The 27,765-nt window shown below is 32.0% G+C and overlaps 1 protein-coding gene across 7 annotated transcripts in view; it reads right to left on the reverse strand.

Annotated features, from left to right (window-relative positions):
* Positions 1 to 7,820: 7,820 nt before the first annotated feature.
* The window catches only part of Fbw5 (F-box and WD repeat domain containing 5), a 44,513-nt gene continuing 24,568 nt past the window's right edge, over positions 7,821 to 27,765 (reverse strand). For all 7 annotated transcript variants that reach the window (XM_076497621.1, XM_076497620.1, XM_076497619.1 and 4 more), the window contains 4 exons: positions 25,843 to 26,071; positions 23,135 to 23,326; positions 18,619 to 18,831; positions 7,821 to 10,091 (listed from right to left, as the gene is read on the reverse strand). In XM_076497621.1, the coding sequence (XP_076353736.1) occupies positions 9,860 to 10,091; positions 18,619 to 18,831; positions 23,135 to 23,326; positions 25,843 to 26,071 (866 nt within the window). In that variant the 3' untranslated portion in view covers positions 7,821 to 9,859. The remainder of the gene's footprint in view (positions 10,092 to 18,618; positions 18,832 to 23,134; positions 23,327 to 25,842; positions 26,072 to 27,765) is intronic.

Below are 27,765 nucleotides of genomic sequence, written 5' to 3' on the forward strand. Positions count from 1 at the left end.
GTTTTGATATTTTCATGTATGTAATATGTTGAAAAATTGTTGGTGTAAAAGTTTTTGTCAGTATGTCTGATGTTAGCAAATAAAATAAAAAAAAATATGCCATGAGTAATAAATTCCTTTGTGTTATTTCAATGATTTTATTTTCTAACTTACTTAATCATTGTTTATAAAATTAATATATGATGTACAATGAACTATGAAAAATTGATTCATTAAACTGACTTTTAATGCTGTTGGTAATGGTATTTAAATGTTGGCATTATTTAATTAATGTGTTATTTTAAACTGAAAATTAATAAAAGATTGCCTTACTATCATTCTGTGAGTAAAATTATTTTACAAATGTGTACATCTAACACAAACTTAAATAAAGGATTCTACAAATATAATGAAGTAAAAATCTACACCATAATTAATAATTACTCATTCTACTGTCTAGTAATAAGTTGTGTTTAGAGAGTTTGCATGTATCGGAATAATTTAGTAGATGTAATAAGACATAGTGTTATTACTATAGCTGAGGTGCCAGTACTGTGGAATCATAAAGTTATGTAAATTTATGATTAATGAAATGTTATACCAAGACATGAAAAGTTGCTCCTTCATATATAATTAAAAAAAAAATAACCAAAATGCCATAAAAACAGCAAAACAAAATGTGAAACTGTAAATTTGTATCTCCTCATGGACCCAACAAACCTTCATGGCAAATTTGGTAAAGATCTATCAACAGGGCAAAGTAGTGGAAAAAAACAGCAAAAATATTTATTAAAACCACAAAATGCAAAACTGAAAATTTTTGTGCATTTCTTCATGGACCTAATGGACCTCCATATCAATTTTGGTGAAGATCCATCCACGCTCTGTGAAGTATATATAAGGGCATTAAACAGACAGTACGATCATATTTCTATAGATGGCACTAATGCATTAGATCCATGTGCGACATATTCATGACATCATATCTACACCCTGAGAATGGATAAAAATAAAGTTCTCTGTGACTGGAAACTGCAGCAGAATGGGGAAAATTGTGTCTTCTGTTACAAATCTGCATGCACATGGGATAATTTCATTGAGTTGGAAGATGCACATTGCATACCAAAAAACGTTTTACCACTATCTCAAGTAAACAAGAGTTCCTTTATAATATGATATATACATAAAATCTGAGTATTGATGAGCCATTTGTGGCCTGAGTGCAGGAATTTAAGTAATAATATATATTAATGCTATCTTAACCTTATTTCATCCAAATAAAAAAGAGTAAAGAAAACAGGGTAGAACAGAAAGAACTGAAATTCCAGTTTAAAATAAATAAGAGACCTTTGGTATTAATTGAAAGTGCTTATATGTGAATTGAAATGTCCATGGTTTTTAGACACAAAATCATGTTATATAGGTGCATTATTTCTACAGTTCCATTTAACATGGTATTGTGTATTTGATGTCAGGGTTAAAAACTGTTAATTTTATTATACAGTGCTGATTAAGGACATTTTGTGGTGAGAAGGGAAGGCACACATCAGATGCAGTATGCAGGGATATAAAAAAGAACAACTGTAGATGTGTACTTCAGAGGCCATGTAAATACAATGTGCAGAGTATGTGATGGACAAAAGTATTTTTATTACTCCTACGAACACTACCTTGTATTCTTACTTGTTAGAGTTCCAAGTTAGATTGATACCTTCATTTTACAGACATAACTCAAGAACAAATACATTTGTAATACACCTGATTTTTTGTGTACAACAGACTTGTAAATTTTACTAAAACTAGCCACCTATTGTGTACATAACCTAGTAAATGTGCAACTGTACTCAGTATTCTGTCTATTGGGCTGAACTTGTGACAATCATTCATAAATGTGATAGTTAAACCTCATTATTCAGTTTGAATAGCACAAGTATTGGTGGTATGAGCTATTGACTAACTGCTTCCCTCTAGTCTTATTAGTTCAAAATTAAAGACAACTTCATATTGATTTGGATGGACCAAAAATACAACCTATGGCATATTTTAGTACTTGTTGAAAATACTAAAATCTCAGAATGACACTTTTTTAACAGGAGAAAGAAAAATGATAGTGTAAACATATACAAGTTACATAAAATCTTTAATGGAAGTTTATTCAAAGCACTGTTTTCACCATATCTCCCTACCACTGTCTTTGGAGTTGGTGCGATATCTGATTACATTATGGCACATTCAGATTATGGATGAGACTCATCTCCTTATCAGCCACTGATATAGATTTGACCTCAATAATTCCCTGATTGGAACTTTAAGAAGATTGGATTGGTAAGTTTGTTTGATTATGAAAATAAGCAATACATTCAGACACCTACATAATGGAGAGAACACAATACATCCCAAAATGAAGATTTGTTTCTCGATTTATTTAAAGGTGTACAGGAATATAATTGCAAGAGGAGTTCTACAACTTATTTAGTATATACTCTTTGTATTCTGATGAAAGTGTGCCCTTTCTTGCTGTTTGATAATTGCATGATTTATTAAAATACAAGTTTTGAAACTTGACACATACTACTAGTATACATGATTCAAAGACATCCATACATGTGCAGATTATCAACATCCAGTCCACATATTGACTGATCTTGGGCACACCAGCAATGATCCATTATTTACTCAGGTTGTGGGCTTAATTCAAATTACTGTCAACTAGCACATGGCATAATTTTCTGTGATTCCACTATCTTATGAAAAGGTGCCTTAAATATTTAACTTTTTAATCAGTAATGGGGCAATTGTGTTCATACTAATTGTACTTTCCCTCTTCAGTAAAACTTATCTATACTGTTTTACTGGAAATTACTTACACCAACCCTACTATCAATGTGTGCTGATGCATCTTACTCCATGGAAAGAATTCCAATTTTCTATATTAAAATATTTGGTCTTTGGGTATACTTTTGTTTACCATAATTGTGTTTTTGCTGTTCCATATGATATATGTTTTGGACTGGGAGTAAAATCACAATGACATTTCTGTTACGTTTATTACGAGAAGACATTTAGGCTTTTGTTTTTAATATATACTCTTCAAAACAAGGAACGCAAAAGGGATATTTTTGTTATTTTAAAGAGAAATATATGTAATAATGTTACAAGCTCAGAGTATGTGATGTTACACGTGTTAAGGCACTGTTTGTCAGAGCAAAATGACAATAAAAGTTGTGCACTTTGAAAACGGAGGAAAACATCGGATTTTTCACCAAAACGCATGCGTATCCAATAAATTTGTTTGAGAGATTTGGATGTTCTGCAAGTGCAAAATCCCTATAAAAGTGACGGGTTCTCGGTTTCCATAGCTCAGTGTTAAGCCACCGACACGCAATACAGTTACGCTAAGACTGACTGAAGCACAATGCAACAATGCCATTGGTCGCTTGGAAGCAGGCGAATCTCGATCAGATGTTGCCAGAGCTGTGAATGTCCACCCAAGCACCATCACAAGGCTATGGAATCATCACCAACAACATGGATCAACTCGTGACCGTCCATGATCTAGCAGACCTCGTGTGACCACGCCCACACAAGATCGCTACATCCGGTTACGTCACCTTCGGGATAGGACCACCACTGCGACGTCTACTGCTTCAACCATACCAGGGCTGCGTAGGATTTCCAATCAGACCGTACGCAACCACGTCCGAGATGCAGGAATCCGACCTCAACGTCCAGTCAGAGGCGTCATCCTCACCCAGCAACATCGTCAAGCATGGCTGCAGTGGACTTGGGCACATCGGGTATGGCCTCATTGACGATGGAGGCATGTTTGGTTCAGCGATGAATCACGTTTTATGCTTCGTAGGCAGGATGGAAGGACCCGTGTTTACCGTTGTCGAGGTGAACGTTTTGCAGCAAACTGTGTGCAGGATGTTGACAGATTTGGTGGTGGCAGCATCATGATGTGGGCTGCCATTGCCTACAATGCCAGAACAGACCTTTTGCACATTCGAGGGAATCTTATGGCTCAATGATATGTCGACGAGATTCTTAGGTCCCCATGTGCAACCCATCATGGTGAACGTCGACGTTTTTCAACATGACAACGCCTGTCCTCACACAGCCCGACTCACCACTGTCTTCTTGAGACACCACAACATCAACGTTCTTCCCTGGCCCTCCAGATCACCAGATTTAAATCCCATCGAACATCTTTGGGACGAGTTGGACCAACGTCTGCGACGGCGACAACCTCAACCGCAGACTCTACCTCAGCTTGCAGCAGCTTTGCAGGCTAAGTGGACAGCCATTCCACAGGATGTGATTCGTCATTTCATGGCTTCCATGGGCAGGAGATGCCAAGCAGTTATTGATGCTCATGGAGGGCATACTCGTTATTGACGTTGAGTGACGTTAAACTTCACCTAGTGAGCGTGGCCTTTGCAGACTTTGGATGTTCAGCAGTGAATGTGCAAAGTTTCACACGTCATATAGAACTACCTGGAATAAACTTAACAATTTGTCTCATATTTTGCCTTTCTTTTTTTGAAGAGTATATATATATATATAAAATTTTCAACATTGTATTAGGTCAACTGAACTAGAGGTTATGAATAATTCATATAACTTTTTAAAAGTCTGTTTACTGCCATTCAGTGTCATTTAAGCCTACCAAAATATTAATAAAAAGAAATGCTAATTTACAAAAGTGTTACAAAGTTGTTAAAATCAGTGAGATAAGAAAATACATCAAATTAAGAAAAAACATTACATGATTAAACATTTGCTTAGAAGTAAAGTAATGGATAAACATTTGAAATATTTTTGGTTAACTCCATTCTGTTGGCAAGAACCATTGTCAAGCTCTAGGGTCAGTTATCAAGCCTGAAATATATTCCTTTTTCTTAAAGAAGGCTTTCTAAATATTTATAATTCACAATTATTCTCAGTGTTATTAGTCATATACAATATAACTGAAATTGTGGTATTTTGCTATAGCAAAGTGAGTATTGTACCTACTTTTTTCCCCAGATTTTGAATCTGCTAGGACATTATTTTGTAAGTTCTAATATTACCACCAACAGTTTATTACCATTAGAATAAGAAAATTAACCTGTAAAACGATTCTGCTGTTGAATGCTCTAATAACTAGAAATTGTTGTTAAAAAAATAAAATCTCTTTTTTTCAATTTCAAAAATAAAACATTTTACACTTAGGAAGAACTAATTAGATGAAGAAAACTGCATATAATCTTAATATGTTTATATGACAAAAAAAAAGTTGGAAAATATATCCTAAAGTTGCTCATGACAACAAGAAACCCACTTGAAGTAAAAATGTATTCTCAAGACAGCTGATGTGAGTATGAAAACTTTAATTACAATAAAGTGCAAAACAACGTTTCAACCTTCTTAGGTCACAAATTCTGTTTGTTAACCTGAAGATGATCTAAGAAGGTTACAACATTGTTTTGTGTTTTATTGTAATTAAAGTTTTCATATTCACACCAGTTGTCTTGAGAATACATTTTTATCCTGAAGTTGACGCTAAAGATTACCCATCTAAACCAGCTATGGACATATTATATACAAGTAACTTATTGGTGTTACTTATGAAAGACTGGATGACAATCTTTAAAATAAGAAATTTATGGGGTAGGAAGAACTGACATTGAATATTACCCATTTGATTGGTCTTCAATCATACATCAAACTGTCCAGCACAGAAGTTTTCTTTTTTTCATATTTATTTCATGAATTTTTTACATTGATAAAAGGCAAATAGGAGGACAAGACAGCAGAACATGTAAATAAAAATAATCTAACTAAATATATATATATTTTTAATTGAACATTTTCAAGGCTGCAGGTTGCCCTTTGCTGGACATGCCATACAATATAACACTCAATTTCTTAATAGTTCCAACTGCATGCAAATTAAAATTCCTGAGATGTTGTAATTAATTTTTAGCTGATGTCTTCGTATGGCAGTTTTCTGTATTTGTTTTTTATTCTCTAAATTTATGTTAACATTTTTGCCACATAGAATGCAATTGATTTTGTAGTTTTTGATTGACATAAACTCTGATTAAGCCAATATTTTTTTAATACTCAATATTAAAATTAGTTGAAATGAAGCAGCTACAAATTTAACAAAACCATTATATTTGTGAGTTGGTTTCAAATGAAAAAAAATTTTTTTAGTGACTTAAAAATCAAACTAGATAGTTAATGGTTTCAGTTACTGCTTTAACGCTCAGTTTTGTCAAACTGTTAACTTTGCAGAACATGGATGATTATTTTATCCAAGAATTCACTTTACTTATGCAGAAGGTGTAGTTGGTATTATAATCATTTTAAGACGTTATCCATTTTCATAATGTAGAAAAATGAACTTCAGTAAATCTCTGTTGAATTTTGTGGAATGTTCCTGTTGTATTGTTGTTTTCAATTAAGCACAAAGCTACTCAGTGGGCTATCTGTGCTCTGTCCACCACAGGTATCAAAACCCGGTTTTTAGCATTGTAAGTCTGCAGACTTACTGCTGAGCCACTAAGGGGTGAATTTTGTTGAAGCTAATTATTGCAAGTGAGCTGTTAAAATCTGTTATTCAAGCTATACTGCAAATGCTTTATTTAGTCATTTTAACATATTACATCCCAAATAGAAGTCAAGATATCAATAGTAGCAAAACTGCTCACAAGTTTACTTTATAATGTCGAACTCTCCAGAAATATGTAGATAATTATGATTTGGAAATCCAGTTGTATTTTATAAATAACAATTTCATTTTAGCCAGTGTGTGTAATGCTATGATTTTTTTTTTTAATTTAATGGAAGTTTCTGAATTTAGTAAAAACAAATTTTTGTGAAATAAAATTACTTCGATGTTTATAATAATTCTACAAAAAAAATCATTGAACAATTTTATTCGTGTTAATTAGTTGAGTATATTCTATACTTTATTTTTCAAGCTATATTGTCACTGATAAAGAATAACAAAATACAAGGGTTTCATAAACTTTGCCATTATATGTTATTTGCTTTAAATGCAGTGTTCCTTTTCATTCTTAATACTTTTTTAAATATATGAAACTGGCATGTGTTCCTGTCTGGAGAGTAAATACAATGTCTTTGGAATATCTCATTCATTTCACAAGATCTCTCTGTTTTCTTTGTATTTTAGAAATCCAATTTAGATTAAATTTACTGTAAAAAGCAAAAGTTGACCCTACTGTTGATTGACAGCTACCCCAACACTGTTGCACTAAATTAATGAGATATTCCAAAACATTGAGTACCTCTAAGGCAGATGTATGTGTAAACTTACTCACTGCTAAGAGCTAATTTTTTCCTGTACATTCCAGAGATTGCAGAATACTGTATGCAAACACATTTTTGTACAGCATATACACTTACGATACAGACACGTTTCCAAGTAAGCAAAAATAGTAGCAGCTAAGCACAAATAATATATAATAGGTTTTATCAAACTATGATAAAATAAATCAGTTTTGAAGGTTCTCAGCCACTATACCCTTTATAATATTTTATAATCTATACATTTTCTCATTCTATTCACACATTTTCCAAATTTAAGTACTTCTTCTGTTATACGAAAGTACAAAAATTGGGAAAATATAATTTGTGAAAAATTTTATAATTTTGAATAAACTTAAAAACAACCTGCTCCTACAAACTATACCCCCCCTCCCTTTTGGTGGATCATCATAAAGCTTATGGAGTTGCAATGCTGAAATATGGGATTGTACACAGTGGACAGAACGTAGAGAGCCCATTGTGTAGCTTTGACCTAAGACAATAACAATACATAAAAATTCATGTATTTGATGCAATAACTAATTTTAATATTACTAAAATGCTACAAAAGATAGTTTTATTTTAAAACAAATGTAATTGGATACTACATATGTACTGGAAAAAACTTTTAACAAGAAAACTCTTTTTCACATTTTTATAAAAATGTAGATAGTATTTTGTGTTCCATTTCAACTGACTATTAGGATAACACTAACTTTCCTCATAAAGTTCAAAATTCCAAAAATAATTCACATCAAAAGATATTAATTTGTTCTTTAGTTCATTTTAATAAGTAAAACAACTGAAGAATAAATTATTATTTTTTTCACAATTCTATATCAAGTTTATTCAGTAATTATAAAAAACAACAAACATTACATTTTATTATTATTACCTATAAAAACATATCCTTAGGTTACTTGTTAATTTCTGAGATGGAAGGCTAAGAAAAATAATTTCAGCTTATTATTAAATGTAATTACCATAAGAAGTTTTTACTATTGCACAAGTATTTCAAGTTCATGGTAGTACTTATAAATTAGTTACATTAGTAAGCCACTCTCCACAATGACCCATATAATATAAAACTCTACTAATACCTTAAAAAAATCTCCACTAGGATCAAAATGTCTTGATTTGAAAAACTATTTACATATTAAAACTATAAGAATACTTACTATTTATATTTAGGAACAATAATTTTGAAAAATAAAATAAAGAAATAATAATATTTGGGTATTTATAAGTTCCATTAATTCTAATTATAATGTAGCAGGTTATCTTGTTCATATGTGATATTAAAATAATTTACATTAATAAATAAGATATAACTTTAAAAAATAACTCATTTTGGAAGGCTTGCAGCCCACTAAAACATTTAAAATTTATATTTTATGTTTCTGCAGTTTTATTCTAACATTATCAAATTTGTAATTGAACTTCAACTTTTACCTATCAGAAGCCAAATAATTTTGCTATACATTTGTGATACATTCTTTTACAGACACCTTTAAAAATATTTTTACATTATAGTTATAAAATAAAAAGTGTTAGTAAATTATCTGTACAAGTTAGTAATGTAGGTGATGAAATCACATACTAATTTTTATTATTTCACTTTTTACCACCTCTTTTATTATTATAACTATGGATAAACATCTAGCCACTACTAAAAAATCCAGTCAGACTTTTAAGGAGTAACAATCCCAGTAGCAAAAAACACCTCACTGTAGTTTGTACATTTCCTGGTTAAACTGTGGTTTAGTAAATATATGCTAGCATTTTCAATAACCTTTAGTTTGAAGGTCTATATAGGCTATTCACCTGTACAAAATATACATTATTCACTGGCTGTATATTCTATTCTAAAATATCCTTTTTAAGTTTTTTTCTACATAATGCTTTTAAGCAGGTTCTTATAAGTTAGATCTTAAACTTATTATCCAAAAAGGCAGTCAGCTACAAAAGATAAATATATATTTAGTATGTCTGTCAAAAGAAACAAACAGGTTTAGGATATATATCTTCCATACACTTTACTCAGTATTGGAAATTACATTTAACATTGAATAGCGAAACTATATGATGGTTCAAAGAGGAAAATATTTTTTGCACATTCTTAATTATTCATAGAAAGGAATATTGCATTTACAGCATTTCATGTAAATCTTTCAAACACATAAGATTAGTTAAAACTGATAAACTGCACTTGCACTGTGTAAGTAAAAAAAATATTTTGATTTATAAGCTTTCATATTGCAAACCAAGAAAAGATATCTCCAAAAGTAAGATTACAGTCATTAATTTTGAATGACAAAAGGAAACTTATTTACAGAGTCCAACTTAAAACATTTTTTCTAATACCTGAAGAAATCAGTGACAAATGGAATCATAACTAAAACATGTTACAATCTAAAAAGAGTGAAAAAAATTTTAGCTGATTTCATAGTAAGTCTTGAAAATCTTTCCTTTATAAGTAAATTTACTTTTGTACAAAAGCTAATAATAATAATAAACAAAACAAACAGAACTAAGGAACTGAGAGTCCTCATTCCTTTGGTATCTAAGTATTTATCTCTGAGATACTGTTCTCATCCTTGTTCTGGATATTTAGATGCTGAATTCTACTCTTTGATCTCCATATTTTCATAGTGTAGTCATCACTTGCTGTGACAAGCATCTCATTATCAGCTGGATTGAATGCAACAGAATTCACAACATCTGTATGTGGTAACTTAGCCAGACAATTACCGTAATGCCTATCCCAAAGGTAGCCATGTTTGTCTTCAGCTCCACTGTAAAAACAAAAGTATCAAAACTTTATGAGAGTGAAGCTTATTATTATTATGTGTTAGAAGAAGGTCTCTAATAATACCTCTTTCCATCCAAAACAGTATTTGGTATTTTTAAAAGGAAAATTGTTAAGAGTGTACAAAGTTTGATAATGCATTATAAATAGTCCTTAATCATTTGGATTCCCTTTAGATTTGGACAGATTAAAAAAAAAAAAAGCTGGGCATTTATTTTTAGTTGATGTTTTTTAACTGGTTCTTGGATACCTCACCTTACATTAATAAAACCATTTAAAGATGTATTGAAATAGTTTATAGTTTAATTACTAGAGGAAGAAAATTCTTCTATAGACCTGACTAGTCGCAAGGTGTTAAATGTCATTTGATTGTAGCTTGTTAATATTTCTCTTCTGAGTTCTCACTGTAAAAAAGTCAAATACTTTAAAGACCAACTAGATTTTGTAGTTGCATAAAGAGGGCACAACAGCTTGGTGGATTTGATTAGCAATTATCAGATCTTGCATGGCATCTTTTTAACACATCATGGTGACTAAATCCATGACTACAAGTCTTTAAGTCTTTGTAATGACATCCACTTATGGATAAAATAATAAAAAAAATGGTATGTTGTTTTTTCCCCCATATAACACTTTATTCAGTTTCAATCCCAAATATATAATTGCACCATATATGGCATTTCATGAACAAAATAGTTTCTCGTATATAAAGTAAAACTGCAAAAAGTACCAAACACCTCAGCTGTCCCAAAATAATGCAACACTCAATTAACCAGAGGAAGAAACAACTTGAAAATACTGCAACTGAACAAGATTGCCACACAGGTTGTTTTTATAGAATTAATCTATTTATAATTTTTGGTGATCAGAATATAGTTTACATGGCTTTTTGAAGAAAATGTTTACTGACTTTTCAGCAATATTACTCCTCTTGTCACAGGCATCCTTTACTGTGTATGTCAAAGTTTTAGTGAGTTATATTTATAATTTAATTAAACTACTCTTTGTTTATCCATGTTATATCAATTAGTATAGCATAAAACCCTAGCTAATAATCTATATTTGAATAGTATTGGAGTTTTAAGTTCTTAATTTTATTAAGCAATATTAAAAAAGATCTCAAATTTTCCCTAATGTGAGAAATAACATTCTTTCTCTAGGCATTCCCTCTTCTCTAATTTATTTAACACACATCCAAGAAGTATGAAATGTAATATAAACTACTTATTATAATATTATCACTCAGACAAAGCATAATTTTCATAGCATTCAATTCTGTTTGGTTATAGAGCCATCAAATAGAAAATCAGACCCCTCTTGCCACACTCACCTCTCATATCCTTTCAGTATTTGTTAATAGTTACCTCTGATGTTTAATACTATATTACTTATAACCAACAAAGGCAAGGTTTTTCATCTATCAAATAACTTATTGTGTTATATTTTCTGAACAAAGAGTTGCCAATTTCTGTTATAGTACAAGTTACTTTCTACAGGAAACAGATCAACTATCTTGAATGAAGTTATAACAGCTCTTGTCACATAGTTAGAAAGCCATAAAAATTGTGATAATTATTGGAAATTATTTGCTTTAAATGTTATTATTCAATATTATTTGGTGCATTATTTAATTAATTACAAATTCTGTAGTGCACTACTACCTTTAGTAGGAATAAAGCATTGAGTGCCACTGACAGTCGACAGACTTTCTTGCTTCTGATGCCCATTCTTTTATTTGTTTTTATAAAATTACAATGTAATAATAGGAAATTCTTCAGGCTAGATTAGGTAAAATAAATAATAATTTCATAAAAAATTTTCACAAGGCACACAGGTGAGTAGTTCATGGGTAACCTAATTTGGTTGTATAATGTTAGGCAAATTTTCCTCAAGTCATTTAAAACATATAACAACATGAACAATAGTTAGACATAGTTCAAATGACAATAAAACAACAAAATTTAAACATGAATAGATGTATACTGTCATGAGTTTAAAGCTACTTAGGATAAAGAAAATGTAGTTTGGCATAACAATATGAAGTCATTTTAGAAAAAAGAATTTTTATACACTGCTGGCCAAAATCTTAAGGCCAATGAACATAAAGAAAAAATATATTTCAGTAGAGCTTCAAAAGATGAAAATAAGAAAAGGGAAAATAAAAATAAAAAATGTTTTTGGCATTCAATAGGGAAAATGTGAACTCTATGAAATTAGCCTAAATGTTAGCTGGTCAAAAGTTTAAGACCATACAAAAAAATAGGAAATGCCCAACAAGAGGTCTCCATAGTGAGTTGCATGGCCGTCATTGTGAATAATTTTAAACATTCGCTTTGGTATGGTCAGTATAAGCATTTGGAGAAGGCTAGCTGGAATGTTATTCCAAGTGGTGAAGATGGCTTCAGAAAGATCATGCACTGTTTGTAATTGATGTCCATTTCTACAGACTTCCCTTACCATCCACTCCAAACATTTTCAATGGGGGTTCAGTTTGGGCAAACACGCTGGATGGTCCAAAAGAATCGCGTTATTTGCCATGAAAAAGTCCTTTGTCCTGCAGGCATTGTGAATTGCAGCATTGTCCTGCTAACAGATCCAGTCATTTCCACAGAAGCGAGGGCCTTCACTCAATAAGGATGCTCTCTCCAACATGCCAATGCAGCCAGCTGCTGTTTGACACCCCTGTATAACCTGAAGCTCCATTGTTCCATGGAAGGAGAAAGCACCCCAAGATCATGATGGAACCTCCTCCACTGCGTCATGTAGAAAACGTCCCCAGTGCCAGTAATGTTGGAAGCCATCTGGACCATCCAGGTTAAATTTTTCTCATTAGAGAATAAAATCTTCGTCCATTTTTCCACATTTGGTGCTTCTCAGCAAAGTTCAACTGAGCTGTTTCGTGGTGTGGAAGGAGGCGTGGCCTTTGAAGACGTTTACGGTTTTTAAAGCCTTTCTCTCATAGATACCGTCTTATTGTTCTTAATCTGGTTCGACGATCAGCTGGTGTCTTGCCGGACAACTCGTTGAATTCTCTTGCTCAACGACGGCAAAATTTTCTTGGGCCTACCACTTGAAATTCTTGTTCCATATCCCTCAGGGTCTTTTAAGAAATTTGCAACAGCAGTTTTACTACGCCCAATCTCACCAGCAATGACACGTTGAGAGAGACCTTGCTTTTGTAGCTCAACAATTCTGCCCCATTCAAACCCTGTCAACTTTTCAGCCTTTGCCATGTTTTTACCCAATGTCACACAGGAGATGTCAGTGGAAGATTTTTGACAATGCTAATGCTTGAACACAAATGACTAAATTTTGTTAAGTGTTTACCAATTAATGCTTCGTTTCAGTATGGTCTTAAACTTTTGACCAGCTAGCATTTAGGCTAATTTCATAGTGTTTACATTTTCCCTATTAAATGCTAAAAAAAGTTTTTTATTTTTATTTTTCCTTTTGTTATTTTCATGTTTCAAAGCTCTACTCAAAAAAGTGGTTGAGTCTAACAATGCAAAATGCATATTTTTTCTCTATGGTCATTGGCTTTACGATTTTGGCCTGCAGTGTATATATTTTTTGTGGTTAAGTGAAGAAAATAACAGATAAAATAGTTTTATTGTAAAAATATTCAAAATATATTTAAGATGTGTCAGAGATAACGTAAATGACATTTGAGATTTTATAAATGAAATATTTTTAAGTCATCACATGAAAGATCACTGTGCATTCAGACTGTTAAAAATCGATATATTCACAGACAAATCTTTAGTAAAAATACTACAATGAAACCCTGATTTTTGTGTACAAATGACTTGTGATGTTTACTGAAAGTCTGCAAATTTTGTTTAGATACACACACTGTATTAACATTTATATCATTAAAACTACATACAAGTAGAAATAATCATGTACATAATACTTGAACTGAGCCCTATTAACAGAGATCATAAACAAGTCAATGCTAGATGTACAGTGAATAGATGTACATTGTCTAGTTGGCTAGACCACAGGCATTAAACAGGCGCATTCTAAATATCATGAACAGACTAGTACAATGTGTGAGTGTATGTGATATGCATAAGACAAAGTGTGAAAATGCTGTATATGCCATTTGGCATGGAGTTCTGATACACAAACATTGGGTTTGGTATGTCAAACAGAAATGTTATAGTAATTTCACTGTGTTGTTTGAGGTCTTGAAGACATAATACAAGAGAAATGAATGATATGCACGCTATGTTAAGCAAAGATGAAAGTGATTCCCAGCTGGGGTTGTTTGATTCACAAATTGTGATGCAAACCAGATATTCTGATTCTTGAACTTAACATTTTTCCAACTGATAAGATAAAAAGAAAAATGGAATATTTACACTCTGGTGAATAAAATTTCCTGGAATTTCAACAATATTTTTTTTAATTACTCATACCAGGGTAGTCCTTATTTTTGATTTACAATACTTTTGCCCCCTAATTTTGTTTCAATATACAAGTAATTCTCACTAAATTCAATCTATATTAAATAACATTTAAAAGGTTGCTCATGATGGTTAAAATTCTGGAATGTTCTAACAAATTATTTATTATGGAATATTCCAGAGTATTCACATTATTCAAAATATTCAGGAAATTTCTACATGTAAATAATCCATGCTGTTGTTTTTCTACTTCTGTAATGTTCTGTACGATATGACAGTAATTACTAGAATTCTGTGATGGCAGGGGTGAAATTCTGCCCACATCGAGTATTGGAACTTATTTTTTTATGGAAGTACTAGTACCTGGACTTATTTCAGTTGCTATGTCATTTTTTTAATTTTACACGTAATTATTTTCTTCTTTTTCACAAATAGGTCCACTTCATTTTTTTTACTGAAGTACCTTTACTTTTTTTTGAGAATTTCATCCATGTTTGAGGGTACATAAGCACTTAGCAGATTTTTCTGTATCACTCCAGCTGACACAAGTGGTATATCATTCTTAATGAAATACTGCAACAAACAGTAAGACTACACTTTGGCAGCTTGGTTCAAAAGAAAATGAACTAACAGGAAGCAAAATATCTTCAATTTGGCAAGTTCTGTGTAAAGTTTTTCTACCATCACAAAACATTAAAGAAAACAGTTCTTAAAAGGGTGTAATGGAGGAGGATGCAGCTTTTTTGGAACAGCTTTAATTTTAATTTGTCCAGAATATCATTATCACACTAAAGATGCTTTCTGAAAAAAAATGGGCAAATATTTAAGCTAAAGAAACTTTTAAGAAGGAAAACTGAAACAAAAAAGCTAATAAAGCATAGTTTGTCAATAACCCAGATAACATTTTTGACATCACTCACAGGGATGTCCTTGATCCTGTTCCAGATCCCAGAAGGAAATGACATTCTTCTTCCTCATAAGAAATGAGGACATAGTGGGTGCATGGGTTAAGTAAGTTAGGTTCTTTCTTTAAAGGAAACAAGGGTTCAGCAAGGAAGTGAGACAAGTGCTGACAGGAAACACCATGGAGATCAAGAACTGTACACCTTGAATGAAACTATCAGCTATTGGGAATCACTCCAAAGCAGCAATGATGAGATTGGTGAAAGCAGTACCAATAATAATGAAAAGGATAGACAAACAACTGGAGAATAATTTTCTTCTAAAGCTAAGTTTTGTAGCAGTTCGGTACAGAACCAAGTTAAGTGATAGAGAGGCAACATTTGTTCTTACTGCCACAGTTCACAGCCTTGGTTATGATGTGTAGAAGGTGACCATCAACTGTTCCTCAATTCAAAGATCTCAAATAACATGTCAAAGACTTCAGGGAACAACTCCAACCACTAGTCTAACTGGAATAATAAGCTCCTTAATGATATCACAGGGACAGAACAAGTGGATTATGCACCAGTGATTCTGTCTAGAGCAGTAGTAAACATACTGTTATTTGTCCCAAAGTTGATTTCTAGCACTGGAAAGGTTCAAGCTCAGCTATGATGCATTTTCTGAAAGAGTAGGGAGTCACTGATTATGTAAAGGTGGTTCACTTTTACACTACAGCAAACAACACTGGTCACATAAATGGAACATGTGTGCTGTTGGAAGAAAAATTAAAAAATAATCTTCTGTATCTGGCACATTGACAACATATCATTGAACAACCTTGGCACAATTTCAAAGACTGTAAGAGACTTTCCTCTTATTCAGATATTGCAATTTTCAAATCAATTTCAGCAGTCTTAGAACCAGTTCGGTTATGAAACTGCAACTGACCATGACGAAATAGTAGAAACAGTAGAGGAAGTTTAGAACAGTCTCATTGAGTTTACTAAATGACAGTTTTAAGACAGTCAACCTAAAAGTAATTGTTGAAAACTATTAGAACTTGCCATAACCTTTTTAAGTGACATCTTTCTTACAGTGTGATTTATAGCACCTGGATCACTGCATCATGCAAAATAGATGGCCAAAGCTTTATATGTCCTTCAGATCTGGATGTTTATGGGACAATTTAAACTCACTGATGATGAGGAAAGAGGACCCAATGACATCTTCATCTTTGTATCTCAGAACAGCTGGTATGGGTATTAACACTTTAACTGATATGGAAAGAACAACGTTCCATCCTTCCTAGGTTGTCTTCAGGTTAAGAGATGTATAAAAGTGTTAATACCCATACCAGGTGTTCTGAGGTACATTTTTATTTCAAGTGGGTTTCTCATCAACAAGAACATCTTCATCTTTGTTGTTTGAATCTATCTTCACTGCTGCTCATCACAATGATCTTAATTTCCTACAATGTCCTGATATGTATAAAAAGGTAATTTTTACTCTTTCAAAATCTGCCTGTCAAACATTTGCTGGACATTTATGGTATCTTAATGAGAAACTCATTGGTTTGGAATTTTTTTAATTTGGTTATATCTACAGAGGAAAAAAAAGTAATGATAAAAGACACCAAATAAAAGTGAAGTAGAGATGAAAATTAAAGCATATCCTGTTGAATATAATGAAGCCATAGGACATGTCAGTAGAATATTTTGTCAAAAAAAAACAACAAACTTCTTCAGGTGCCTCAAAATTCTATCTGGATTTTTGACCCCAAGTTATGAGAGATCAGAGAGGATACACAGACAGATCAACTTGAATAAGGTTCTGTGTTTGTTTGGAATTAAGCACAAAGCTACAAAATGGGCTCTCTGTGCTCTGCCCACCACAGGTATCAAAACCAGGTTCTTAGCAGTGTGAGTCCGTAGACATACTGCTGTGCCACTGGGGGACTTGAATAAGGAATAAATGACTATATTGAAATGGGCATGGTCCTTACTGATGAATATAGTGTCATCATAACAAAGATAAAACTGAAGTAATTTCACCTTCAAGTTGTGTCAGATCAGAAGATGCTCTTGTAATAGTAAAAAAAGAAAATAACAATATAAAATTACTAACCATACAAAAATCATCTCTCTTTGAATTATAATACAATACATACAATAAAATAATTAGATACTTTAAATAATTCATTTATAAAACAAAAAAGAAAAGTTTTCACACAACATAGTATTGCAGTTTAGAACTTTAGCTTCATTCAGCAACCTCTAAATGTAATCCAAAACAGATGAAGTTTGACATTTAAAGTTTTCTTGCACATTGAAGCAGAATTAAGGGTGAGAACCTTAGAATTTTTAACCTGAAATTTTACTTTAAATAAAGACCACCCTGACCCACAATACTTTCAAATATCTGAATTTAATTACTGCAGATAATTATAGCAATTCATAATAAATAAAAGCTTGTGTATGGACAAATTTAAAAACCATAATCACTCAGTACTTGAAAGTATCACAATTTCACAAGTTGTGTCAGAAGTATTGATACAACATGCATTATTCAAAAATGTTGGAAACTAAAAAGTCAAATTATTAAAAACTGAAAAAGACAAATATTTTCACTCTTATGGCAAACATTTCATTTATTGTTACTATGTTTCAAAACCTTTGCCATGACAAAACCTATTTTCAAGGTAAATATATGAGCAAATAATTTCTATTTTAATATAAACATTGAAGAAACCCATCTCTGCTAAAGCATAAGAAAAGGAACAAAATAATTTAATACCATAACACCAGATACTTATTTCACATGGAAATTCTATTTTATTCACTAGTCTTTATACAAGTTAACAAATGATCAAGCTTACCAAATATACACTTAAATGATAATCTGTTTTTTATTTATAATTTGTGGTAAGATTGAGTAAGTTTAATTTCATTGTAGATCTAACACATACACACTGTAAAATATATATATATACATACTGACAGACAGTGTATCCCCACCACAATGTGGGTCCTACTTCAGTCACATCCAAAACCTAGAATACATTCTATAATCCCATGTTGTAGCTTGTAACCTAGGATTTTTTTTTAAATATGCAGCATATTTTATTTCATGTTAATGTTTTGATTTATGGCTCAAAATGTTTATGGTTATACATACACACACACACATCTACATACATTTCAAATTCAAAAATAACATTACCTAGCAACATATTGCTGACTCACATCCAGGAAAATAAAAAAACACTCATCATTTGGAGTATAAGCTTTGTGAGATCTTAGCATTGTCCCTACTTCCTTTAAGGTCACAAGGTCTATCACATGAATGTCAATTTCTTGGGCAATTGGTGGTGGAAACAAAGGCTGCTCAATAACATAGTTTTGAGGCCAAGGACGACTATTAACATATAAATATCTATGAAAAAATACAACAGTGCATTAGTAAGTTTTTTTTTTCTTGCTGTGCTTTGAAAAATATGGCATTAAATATTTCATTATAGAAAATGCAACACAAACCATTAAGAAAATTATTTAACTATAATCCTGAATTATTAAAGACAATCTTTTGGTCAGTTTGTTTTTCTTTTCATTCTACTTCCACTTTCACGTTTTCCACAAATTATAAAATTATACTGTAGATATCTCTAAGCTAAAATGTAAATTTATAGCCTCTAAGCTTGTTGCTTTAGTGAGATATATTCAAAAAAGTGAAACTCACTTGTCATCCCCCCTTCCTAGCACATCCTGTCTTTAAAAAAATTTCAATAATTCTCTCTGACATTTATTACTGGCTTATTTCTAACAAACAGAAACAGAAGTTTCTCATTTATTGTGTAAGATGAGATTTGGAATCTTTGACATACCCAGTTTTGAAACATTTGCCACCAGGTTCATTGCTTGACCAGCTATCAAAATTATGTAATCTATTTAATGCTTAGTTAGAAACCTAGAAGGAGCATATGATGAAGAGAACAAAGGAAATGAAAGGCATAAACCAAAGGGAGAGAACCAGAGAGGAAAATACTTGAATGGAATGGGAGTAATGGAAAATACGGACAAGGATGCTTTACTATAGTCAGTGATGGTAAAAATAGTAAAACCATTGTTGAATAACCTAGTAAAAAGGTCAGAGACATGAGGAACATTAGGACAGGAAATGAGGTAACTATAGTGTACAGACCACCATCAAAAATGGCATTTTCTCTGATACACCATTAAGAAATAAAGATGAACGAAATGGAAAAGTATGGAAGATACTTATGTGTAAAGCATGGACCATCTTGCAAAGGACCTGATAATTGCTATGTTTGGCAATATTGGGATGATATACTAGTGACTGAGTCTATTGAAGTAGGAAAGGGGGTTAGCAGAAGTGTTGATGGAGATACTGACTCAAGGGGAGTAAAAACTAGAAACCAAGTTTAAGCAAGCCAAAATGGTGCAATGAGAGGGAGCTGATACAAAGTGGGCTGGATAATGAATAAAGCTAGGATAAGAAGATGGATATATATAGAAGAAAAGGTGGGACCAGACCTAACTGTTATCAATCACCACCAAAGCCAAAGTAAACAGTATCAAGAACAGCAACAACAAAAAGATATTGCTTGGAATTAAGATTTGTGGCAAATGCATTCATAAGAAAAAATACCTTCCTGGCACCCACTCACCAAAACACCCGAGAATCCATGGAACACACCAATAGGCATATATGATGTAAATGGCCCCATCTGGAAATAAAATTAACATGAACAAGTGTCTCTTGTCAACTGATATATGGGACAACTGATGAATTATTGGAATGGATCATAATCATTTTGCCTTGTATTGAAGACACATTCCAGAGCCCAATGGATGACAAAAAGCTCTAGCTAAATGAAGTGCATGACCAACTCAACCAAAGACCAGAATTTTCTGCATAAATTAAATTGCTCCCTAACCTGTCACACAAGAATCCATAAAAGGATGCCATTTTGGATGGGGAAAGAGAAGAACATCAATCATACTGTTCTCTCTAAATCAAGGAACAATAAGGAATAGAGAAGAATAGCAGAAACCAAGGGATCCCAAACAAGATTCCACCTAGTTAAAGGCATGCAAGGGAATATGGGTTTCCATGGAAACCCAAATCCCCCAAAAAACGAAAAAACATCACGTGCAGAAACAGAAAGAAAGAAACAAGCCTTAAGAACTAATGCCTGCATTACTCAAACAAAGTGGCCAAAGCTAAGCATGAGTTAGACAAGAGTTGAAAAACACTTACAAGTGGATAAGTTACTGGATTGAGATAAGAAATGATTTCTCCAACTTGACAAGCCAACCCACTGAAGTCATCTCTTAAAGATGTAACTGAGTGTGTTCATGAGATGTATTACAGCATGAAGCTAACAGCAGTTAGTTTGTTTTCCATGTAATGCTGGACTGTGAAACTGCAAGAATGGACAAGTCAATCAAAGACCATGGCCACTTGACAAAATTCAGAGAGAAAATGCCAGATGATGAAATGCAGAATTGATAAACTTGACTCTAGTGAACAAAACAAAGACAATGTCTGGATGTTGGAAAAGCAGGGATGTGAAGATATACATCTGTAATGTCCACCTTTGTTATCCATCCAAGAAACCCAGAGTAAATGTCCACCAAAGTGTGAGGAAAAACAACATGTTGAAGTCAGAAGCTTCAATGAAACAGATGAGAAGGAAAAGCACTATAACAGGATGAAAATCAGTTCCAAGTTTTCTTTGAAATGATGGACAATCTGGGATAAAATGTTAGAAGGATGACTGACATTCTTGAGAAAAGAAGATTGAACTGTTTGAAAGGAATACTGGCAAGAAAGAGGATCCTGAAGAAAGGGGGAAGGAATAGGATTTTGGGATCAGAGTTGAAGAAATTAGGAGAAAGACCTCCTGACAACACTCAAAGCATCCATCTGAGGTAAATTCATTCTATAAGTGTACAAACTTGGCCACATGTCCCTCAACCTTGCCAGAACTGTTGGACAATCACCAGCACCACTGATGGTACTGAGTAATTTATGGCTAGTCACCAAGATCTGGGAAAGAGGAACAGGCAAAAGAGCAGGAGGAAAAGGGCAGGAATCAAGAACAGGAGTAAAGGCTATGATAGGCAATAAACCAAGAATGAAAAAGAGGAGTGTTGCTAAGATCTACAAAAAATGTTCTATGTTAAAATAGAACCATATGAAGGTTTCCTAAATAAGATATGTTAACATTAGTTAACAGAACAATCCTTCCTAAGAGATACCAACAACAGGAAAATGGAATGACTATCCTCCAAAAATCTCACAAGGGAGTGGTTAATACCCTCAAATAAGAGAACAGAGGATAGGTAACTTGGGAAGGAATAGAGGTACAGAGGAAGGAAAACTGGGTTTGGGTAAATCTTACAGAGTTATCAGGGCTGGAACCCCATACCTAGATCAATGACTCTAAGGCCAAATTTTAAAGTCAAGAAATGGAAAATGTGAAAGATGGTACATCAAAGCCTAATTATCTGAGGTATAAGGTAGGCATAGTATACTGACATACAACATAACTGTGCATAGTTCTTCACACTACACTGGCAATCAAAAAGTGAAGACTGGGTTCTACAACACAGAGAGGGAGCCAGCTGTGTCAGGAGGGTGTAGCACTTATTAGTGGAGAGTTGTCACATGTACATTTGCAAGCTACAGCACATCTGTACCATGTTATACATGTAGGGTGGGTTGAAGTATCAAGGTTAGTGGAAAGAAAAAAATATTAGTGTATAGAGAGCATCACTGAAAAAGAAAAGCTATTATGTATTAGGAGGTGTCATATCTAAAAATTATTATTAAATTGAGGGTATTAGTATACTACATTATTTTTATATGCCAAAATAATGCAGATAAAAACACAAAATAACAACACAAACAAAGCAAACACTGTCCCATGACTATTATAGCTGGCTTTCTAACTATGGCATAATAGGCTTAATATATATTCCTAAACTTCTTGATCTGAATTACTGCAAGAGAAACTTTCAAAATGAAGATGAAATAGACAATACTCTGTACTGAAAACAACATACTATTTGATAGCTTAAAACCTTTGTCTTTCTACTGGTTATAAATATTCAATACAACAGCAAATGTCAGAAAGAATTATTAACAATTTGTGAAGGAGAGGATGTGAGAGATGAGAGTCGCAAGTGTGTCCGACTTTTCTAGTTTGTCTCCATAAAAAAAGAAGATTTAAGACTATAAAAACTAGACTTCTGCATCAGTATTGTCTTTATCATAATGAATAATTTAGGTTAAACTCTTTACTTCAAAGAGGGGTGGTAAATAAATCAGAAAACAAGCAAGACCTAGAGAACAAATTCATCATTCTCAAGTAAGGAAAAATTCAAGATTTATTTAAACATTTCCTTAAAAAATATACATACATAATGTTAAAACCTAGTTTATTAAGTACATTTGGATTTTAAAGTTATTCATATACATTGATAATATAGTAGTTTAATTAAATTTTGAATTTAACCCTTTAAAAAATTGTGACATGCACTTTAACCTATCCATAGCAAGAAGGTTAAAACAATTATTACTGTTATGCATCAGTTTTTTTCATAAAAACCTTTTTGGTTTTACAAACTATCAAAAATTATGGAAAAATTTGGTCTTGATGATTGTCTAGTTTGAAACAACAGAACATTAAACAAGTGTACTGAAGACATACCTATGATCAGGAGACAAACCCATCCCAATTATATGTCCATGAAGATCAATAATGTGGTCAACCTTATCAAAGTGATCAGCTATTGCATGTTCATCCTGCCAATTTGGAGAAACACTTGGAGCATTACGCTTTTCTCTACGTTCTTGAATTCTCTGAGATAAAGTAGCAGTTTCTGTAACTTGTTCAGCAAACCTACAATATAAAAGGCTTCAGAGTCAGAACAAATAGACACAAAAATTCTAGTTGATATTGTCATAGCTTAATATCTCACAAAATTTCCATTTCTGAAAGCTCAAATTATTTATTTAATTAATTTCAATATTTTATTTCAATCAGTTTTAAGAATTTCTCAAAGAATTACGACAATATACCAAAAAAATTGAATGCCATGATTTATATAAAAAAAAAAATGAAAATAGAATTCTCTGGGCACACAAAACAAATTACAAATTTAATAAACATTTAAGTGAAACAAATGATCCTTTGATCTTTCTAGGCCATCCAATTCATTAAACTACACTTAGAAAAAAACGCTTCTACCACATTTGAAGACGAGCCATTCCACCAAAGTACAACTCTCCTATTAGAAAAGTGAAAGCTGAAGATGACTGGCAGAACTTATAGTTGTGTCTTCTACTCCTACCATTCCTAATTATTTTCAGTACAAATTAAAAAAAAAGTCAATACTATCAACTCCCTTAACCATCTTAAACACCTCAATTAGATTTTCCTTTAACTCTTCTTTCTTCAAGAGAAAATAATTTCAGAGATCTTAACCTGTTCATATATAACATTTCCATCTCAGGTATCAATCAAGTATCTCTCCTCTGAAAATTTTCCAAAAACTCAACGTCCTTCCTTTTCAGACGTGTATTCAACGTTTCTATAGATACATCCAAAAATCCTATTTGTCCCAACAATTGCAACTACTTAGAAGTCTTAAGAAACTATGCAGTTCAAATACTGAAGAACTGTTTAGGTAATTTCCATCAAAATTAAACATATACATGAAATTATGATAACCCACATGCACTGTCTTACATTTGTCATCATTAAAAGTCATATGTCATTTATATGCCCCACTAATCAAATGATCTGAATCCTTTATAAAGTAAATGAACAGCAGTATCCTCACTTACAGTCAGCAACACCCAAAACTTTAGTGTCATCAGCAAGTTTATGTAATTTATTGATAATTTCTCCACCTATATTGCTGATGTGAATCAAAAAGACTTGTGAAATTAATCCAATTTCATTGATTTCCATTTATAAACCTCTCTGATTTCTTTCATCTAGCCACTTTTCTATCCAATGAACAAACGTATTTCATAGAGATAATTTTTAACAAATCTCTTACAGGGCACATTGTCAAATACTTTCTGAAAATCCAAATACATCAAGACCATTCCATTATCCTCAACTATATAAGCAGTAAACTCTTCAAAGAAAGTCAAAAGATTAATAAGGCCAGATTTTCTTCTAGTGAAACTATACTGACTCTTAAAATTTAAACTTAGTTAAATGACCTTACAAAGCAAATTTTACAGACTTTCAAAAATTTTTCCCACACTGATGTAAGACTAATAGGCCTATAATTATTGGAATAATTTTTTTAGCCATAGCATAATGACTCACAGAAGTATAAACTTTTAACCCATACCTCCATCATCTCAAGTGATTTGATATCTAATCATATTTTTGGACTCAGAAGATCAAACCCTATCATCTGATGTATTTGACCATGCCCAAAATCTCATAGGCTAATCTAATCTAATCCAACCAAGAGAATTTCAATTTGAGAGTAGACTGATAGAAGTCCTGGTAAGTAATACAATTGAATTTATGTGCACCCCCACTTGGTGCTGCTGACACACAAAAATATAGCCTTACCATTTTTGTTTAATTTCTCTTTTTTTTTCCTAACAAGTTCAGTATCAAAGCACTACCTTGTTCAAACTTGTCTCTTTCTACTAACTATCCAGAAAGAGAAATAAGTTTAAATATTTTTTAGCAACAATCAGAGAAAAAAAACAAGGATCACTTCAGGATCACCAGATATGAACATTCTTTAATCATTCCTCAAAGGCCCTACTCTCATCCTAACATTCTGGTGACCCAAAATGTATTTAATATTTAAAGAAATCCTTACTGTTAATCCTTACATTTTCTGCTAACCTGTTTTCATAATTTTTTTTCAATTTTCTGTATAACCAACTCTCTTGATTTTGTATAATTCTCTAAATCTTCTGTTACAGCAAACATCTTAAAACTTCTTACACTTAAAATGATTATCTTTAATTTTAACCCTTAGTTTTTAAGCCAACTTAGATGTTTTTTACTTACAGCCACTTTTTTGTCTGTTTGTAATGGATGTTTATCTTGAATATTTAAAACAGTACTTAAAACTTTCTTCACATTTGATACACATCTACCATAACTTCATTTGCCCAATTCACAATTCTTGCCTTTTTTCACAATTAGATTTTTTGAAATCTGTAACCAAAATTTCATTCTTTCTAATTATCTGGTTATGAAAAAACTATTATAGCAATAACTTTATGGCAAGTCCTTTTAGTCACCTTACCACACATTTATATAACTGCCTTTTAAAATATATATTTTAGTAAACTAAAGCTCCCATACTTCTGAAGAGTTCTGATAAATGTAACTAGAATTTTTAAACAATATTACAATATATACCAGCTTACTTGAATGGCTTTATTCTTTTGAAACCAATCTGATGAGGAGTGTATGTCAATGAACCTGTTGTGAATATTAAATATTTTTCTCGTGGATCCAACAATTTCTCTCCACTTAAGTCTTCCTCTATACTGTCAACTGTTTCTTTCTCTTCTTTTTCACTTTCTGCATCATTATCCCTAAAGTTTTCTGAAGAACCGTTAATTTTGTTGCTCACTTCAGATCCATCTTCTTCACCTGCATTTAAAGACAAACACATGCAGTAAGTTGTACAAACTATGCAAGAGCTTCTACTTACATACACATATGTACATATTATGTCCTACAGTTATTTATTTAGAAATGAAACAGTTAATGAATTATTAAAATACAGAATAGTTACAATAAAACTTAAATTTAACCTGCAACATTTGGAATGTCTTTGAATATTTTTATATTTAAATCATGAATTTCAGAGATAATTGCAATGGCAGAACTGGTTTATGATGTTCTACACGTAAGAAAACTATACTTAGAGAACATTTAGATTTACACAACCTTGAATAACCACCATGATGATGCAGAACCCACTTTTCAACAAATGTTTGAAGATGACTTTTCTTGCAATGTTAAACATAAAATAGCTACCTTCATAACCATTTAAACCATCTACAAATTACTGTTTCAAAATTGGTTCTTTATCATCAAAGTCTTTGAAAATTAAGTGTAAAACCTATTTGCTTCCAGCAACATAACTAGAAATGGTCAGTTTGTCAAATTTGCTGATCAGTTAATTAACAGCTTCATTAATCAATTACATTCAACTAATAAATTAATCTAACAGGAGACTTGGATAACTGGAATAACCAAAAACAGCAATAATTGGAAACTCTAATTTTAATTTATTATTTTTGTGAGTTGACACTAACTGATTAAGATGAAGAACCTTCAAATTAATCAAAAATAATAATAAGAAATCATAATGACAATATTTCAGTTATTTGAATAGATGGAATAATCAAAAACACAAATAACTGGAAACATCAGTTTCAATTAGTTGACTATTTTAATGGCATTACATAATTTAATCATAATTCTGATTAATCGATTATTGTATACAACGATGGAATCAATGCTCACAGTTAATCACTCAGCTCTAAGTACAACAGGTAATATTTGTACATAGTAGAGAAACAAATAAATGAAAGTTGACAAGAATTTTATGAGCAAATATAGCTCCATACACTGTTTTATTCATACATCTAAAATAAGAGATAAAAGTAGTTTTTCATCTTCAGTAACTCAGATTTTTTTTATCATACTAGTGATTAAAACAAAATTCATTAAATGTATTTGTTCTCTTGGCAGTCACATGTGTTTAAGTATACCATGCTAAGGTTGTTTAATAACTGATGCTATTAAGTAAAAATTACATACAATTATCCTTCTGATGGTAGAAATTATTTTATAATGTTAAAATCAAAGGTAATGCAGTACAAACCTAACAGCAAAACAACCAAATAATAGATTTATTTTGAATAAATAAAACATGATGTATACAGGGTATATTCACAAGTCTTTTACAGCTCAACTTTCATCAGGGCAATAACTTGTTCATAATAACTCATCAAGACCATCCAATTACATAAAATTGGAATACATGCAATATTTTATATGTTTAATATTTTCTTAATATCCAAGCTCTCTTTTTTTTTTATCTGCAACAAATGTTCCATAAAAGATACTAAAAATTTTTATCTTCATTATCATTTGACATAAAAGCATGGATTTTAAAACAATTTATATGTAAAATGTTAAAAATGGCAAAATCAAGCATTCTAACAAGTCACTTCTCAATTCCTACACCCAAAACACATATGCCTTCACACAAATTAAAACATGCTTATAAAGTCTTCAAACATTTCATTAGTTCATTTAGATTAATCAGAATT

The sequence above is a fragment of the Tachypleus tridentatus genome, chromosome 4, assembly GCF_004210375.1.
Source record: "Tachypleus tridentatus isolate NWPU-2018 chromosome 4, ASM421037v1, whole genome shotgun sequence".
Taxonomy (NCBI): domain Eukaryota; kingdom Metazoa; phylum Arthropoda; class Merostomata; order Xiphosura; family Limulidae; genus Tachypleus; species Tachypleus tridentatus.